This window comes from Pollicipes pollicipes, unplaced genomic scaffold, assembly GCF_011947565.3.
Source record: "Pollicipes pollicipes isolate AB1234 unplaced genomic scaffold, Ppol_2.1 Scaffold_4740;HRSCAF=5597_pilon_pilon_pilon, whole genome shotgun sequence".
Taxonomy (NCBI): Eukaryota; Metazoa; Arthropoda; class Thecostraca; order Pollicipedomorpha; family Pollicipedidae; genus Pollicipes; species Pollicipes pollicipes.
This window is the reverse complement of record NW_023596545.1, coordinates 26,857,168-26,862,210: the sequence shown is the minus strand read 5'-3', so window position 1 is coordinate 26,862,210 and position 5,043 is coordinate 26,857,168. Positions and strand designations below refer to the sequence as shown.

At 47.3% G+C, this 5,043-nt stretch overlaps 1 protein-coding gene across 1 annotated transcript in view; it reads right to left on the bottom strand.

Moving 5' to 3' along the window:
- LOC119098135 (dystonin-like) overlaps positions 1–5,043 on the bottom strand; it is a 22,306-nt gene continuing 17,263 nt past the window's right edge. The window contains exon 27 of the mRNA XM_037221064.1: positions 1–30. Within this exon, the coding sequence (XP_037076959.1) occupies positions 1–30 (30 nt within the window). The remainder of the gene's footprint in view (positions 31–5,043) is intronic.

Here is a 5,043-nt window from a genome sequence, read left to right as displayed (position 1 = left end):
TCACACGCAGTGTAGTTCTCGGCCACCACACTGCCGGCGCACTGGCAGTGCACACGGATATCTGACGCGCTTTTTTAGCGCCATCCAACCGGAAAGTTGCCCTGATCATTTTGTCTGTCGAAGTCTGAAAAGGCCGCGGTAGAAACAGCCAAAGCTAAACCGACTATGACATTTATCACGATGGAGCTGTCAGACAGATACCTAAGGTATTACGAAATATTAAATGTATAAAACTATGGGGTAAGGGGCAAAACCCCTGGTTTATTGCGATGGCCGTCAAAATGTGTATAACCATTACTCCACTGACGCTTATGCTAGCTGTGCAGCGCATTAGCAAGGAATATTATTCACATGTATAAGACAGTGTTGTTAGCATTATTCCTGAGCAGAGAAAACAGGAGAATAGAGATACAGTTGGGTTGATATTTCGGCAACATGCCTGTATCGAAACAATAGCAGAAGTGAACTTTTAATGGCCTGCAGATGATCTCACTCGATTTTTCAGGTTTTCTTTTGAAACAGTAAGCCACAGTTTTTACAGGACACCAACATTCAGGGAATTTAACAAAGAGCGATTGCCAGCGATTACCACCATACAGTGCCTATCTAAGAATTAGAATAGCTAAAATGCGTGTCCATACAAACGATTTCAAGCAAATAAGCGTCACTCATCACACTTCATTCAAACATGTAAGCGAGTTGAAGTTAACAGATATCATCTATCGCGCATCAGTTATACATGCAAGCGATTTCAGTTGAACAGGCATCGCACATCACGCGTCAGACATCACTTATTGCCGATATAGGACAGTAGCTTGCTACTTTTTTAACCTGAAAAACCGAGTAGGATCATCGGCCAGTAATTTTGCATTCACTTTTGCTGTTGTTTTGATAAAGGCATGGTACCGAAATATCAACGCAACTATAACTCTATTCTCCTGGTTTTTCTCCGACGAATAAGACTAATACTACAGTGACGCTTATGTTTTACCGCCATGCCTCCATAGCGTGGCGGTTTGTTGTGTTGTCATTTACGTTTGCAGTGCCTAATGATTTGATCCCATGGTGCCAAGCTAGAAAGCATCGAATCACAAACAGGCATGTGATTTCACAACCAAAACGCTTCCGGAATAAAATTCACCAACTATTAATTAGAGTCTTAACAGACAGCATCTTTTGTCGAGACGTCAGTTCGATGGAAGTAACGACAATAATACGCTTTAGCCTAGTCTTTCTGACATGTTAACCATATTCGATTTCATACCGAATTAGGTCACTGCTAAAAAGCCACCTTGTTTGAAAATGGTTTTTGAATACCTCGCAAATGCGGCTGGTGTGCTTCGGGCAAATGTTTTGCCGCGCACCTATCCACTGCACCGAGCTGCTGTCGGTCGAAGGCATGAGCTGGTTAGCCATGCCAGCTCGACTTTAAAGCGCACTGGAAACACAATAGTAAGAACCTTGACACGAGATAAAGATGAGCTTGTTCATACTTACTGGTCGTCGTTGACACTATCGCGGAATATCGATTGCTCACGTTGCTGTATCTGCTAATCTCTTTCAAGGATCGGCATGGGAATGACCTAGATATAATCGTAGACCCATGATGCTGAAACCCGTGCGAACGGACTTCATCAAGCATTCGGAAGTATGATTTCCTGGTGAGCTGCCGTCTTTGCCACCACGTGATTTGCCGCCACCTGGTGGTGGAGAGTGGAAGCCATCTAGCGCCGTCAGCAGAGACTGCAACGCCGCGTAGCGATGTGTTTGCGCTTGAAGACATCGCCATGAATAAGGCAGTGAAGGCGACGTGTTCGCGCTATTGCAGGGCACGCGCGCGTCATACTCTATGCATGAGCAAGTTTGTTCACTGTCAGCACACCCTAATGAACAAGCGTGTGTTCACCACCACTTTAGATAGAAGGGAAACACCAGCAGATCAGGCCGCCGGACCGCAGGGTCGGATGCTCGGAAAACGGCTGGAGGATAATACAAAACGAAACCGGTACACATGGTTGGTGGGTCCTCCGCGGAAATTCGAAACCCGTATGAAAAAACAAAAATGCCTGTGACAAGCTACTGCAAAGCTTAAAACCTTCAACAAAATGGCATGAAACGGGGGGAGTCGTGCCACCAGAACTACAGATGCGTTCAAACTTCCAGCCCGACCAGCCCAGTGACAAAACGGGCGAAAATGCTTGTAATCGAACAGGTGGTGGGGCCTCCCACTGGCGGACATCGTGCTAATCGTGTGCCGTCGACTGCCAAATATGGTCATGGCGGCTCCGACCGGCACCAGCTAATCTCATCCGATGGATAGTGGCGACGATGCGGGCCGGCCCTTACATAGAAAATCCAATGGTACAACAGCCGGTTATCGGGGAAACTGCACAACGATCCCTGGCGCAGCACCCCTTCATCGGCAGCCGGCTGTATGAGAAACTGCATAACGATCTCTGGCGCGGCGCCCCCCCCCCCCTTCCAATCGGCAGCCGGCTGTATGGGAAACTGCATAACGATCTCTGGCGCGGCACCCATCCATTGGCAGCCGGATTGGACCACAGCACAGGGGAGCGACTCAGTCCGTTCAGTAAACTGCATAGCGATCTCTGGCGCGGCACCCATCCATCGGTAGCCGGATTGGACCACAGCACAGGGGAGCGACTCAGTCCGCTCAGTAAACAAGTACGGCTAGAAGGAAGAGCACTGTACTATATGAAATAGAATCCATATCCATAATCCACACAGTTTTCCATGTGGTTAAGAAATCCATGTAGTTTGTCTGGTGGTAGTGTAATGACAGGGGTGTTCATTTGTATGGATGACTAGGAGTGAGGTAGCATCTAGGCCTCACAACCTCCCTCCTCGAAAGGTAGTCGCCATAGGATTTAATCTGCTTTGTTTGGATAATCTACTTTCTGAATATGTTTGCTTTATTTATAACAAACAGGATTATTTGAGCAGCATAATAGTAATGGTCTGTGCATGAAACCGAGGGAACGTAGGTTTTATGTTATAGTCAGCTTTTTCTCATGTATTTTTGTAACCCCCCAGCAGTAGCAGTATCGTGTGTAGGGAAATCAGCAATAGGGGCCCAACTCAATATGGAGTTTAGTAGGCCACATGAATTGATTTGACTTGATACTGCTTTCGATTCCCCGCGGCGCCCGCCTTCCTGCCAGGGTGAGAGGCAGGCGACGCCATATAGCCTCAGCAGCTGAGTGCGTCGTAAAGCCCCAATCACACACACACACACACACACACACACACACACACACACACACCCACACACACACACACACACACACCACACACACACACACACACACACACACACACACCACACACACACACACACCACACACACACACACACACACCACACACACACACACACACACCACACCACACACACACACACACACACACACACACACACACACACACCCACACACACACACCACACACACACACACCACACACACACACACACACACACACCACACCACACACACCACACACACACACACACCAAACACCACACACACCACACACACACACACACACACACAACACACACACACACACACACACACCCACACACACACACAACACACACACACACACACACACACACACACACACACACACACACACACACACACACACACACACACACACACACACACCACACACACACACACACACACACACCACACACACACACACACACACACACACACACACACACACACACACACACAACACATATATATATATATATATTATATTATATATTATATATATATATATAATACATAAACATGTGTGTGTGTGTGTGTGTGTGGTGTGTGTGGTGTGTGTGGTGTGTGTGTGTGTGTGCGTGTGTGTGGTGTGTGTGTGTGTGTGTGTGTGTGTGTGTGTGTGTGTGGTGTGTGTGTGTGTGTGTGTGTGTGGTGTGTGGGTGTGTGTGGTGTGTGGTGTGTGTGTGTGGGTGTGTGTGCCGTGCATTCATAATGGCATGACCTTGTGGTGTGGTTTGCTGCATAATGAGAACACAAATGAAATGCACTGTCGCATGTTTCCCGTCAACATTAGTGCGATAACGCAAAGGTACGGGAACAATCCACTGACAGACAAACAACATGTGTTTGGCCATGCTGCATGGCCGCTACTCTATTCGGGTGCTGACTTCGAAACCCATAACGGCTTCGAAATGCAGGCACCCCATGAACATTCTGGGGTAATTTGTAATCTTTTGCATCTTAGGACCACCTCACAGGTAAAACAATGGCCGGTAATGAAGTTGCCTGGTATCGCGCAACGACGTCCTACTGGAATTTTCAGGCGGCTTTCAACCGGACGGCATATCCATGAACGACCGGGTTTGTTGCATACTCTAAATCAGAATCCTAGAACTGCGGACTTTGGGTGTAAGCAACACCTATGAGGAAGAATTTTTCACTCCTTTTCCCCCACAGTTTATGTAAATTTTTCACTCCTGCATGACATGGTCTAACCGCACATGCCAAACCCCTATTTCCCTTTCTGAGGTTTTAAGATGTCGCCCAAAACCGAGCTCACTTGAAACCACCAAGCATGAACAAGGCTCCACAGAACCTGGACACCTATGGCCATGTCCCGTCTCACCTACATCTGACTCATGTCTATGTATGCACGGAGCAAGGGCGCCAGGTACCTTCAAGTCCAGGAACCCCAGCGACTCCAGCCGCTTGCACTCATTAAGTTTCATTGTTTACGAAATGCATCACGATCGGCAGCTGTGTGCCAAGTGCAAGGTTTTCACGCACCCCTAATTTTTTTGGTCTCACCACCACACCACGAAAGCAGAGCCTAGCGCAAACACCAGCAAGGCCCAGTAGAGAGTTTTACTCCATGTATGTCTTTTACCCGAAGAGAGTTGACCTCTAAATTGCATTACTCTCGAAATGCAGAAGTGAAAAATTCAGAAATGTCTTCTAAATGAAGCTTACAAGTTGAATATCACCATTTGTGCACTGAGGTTAACAGATTTTAAGTCAAA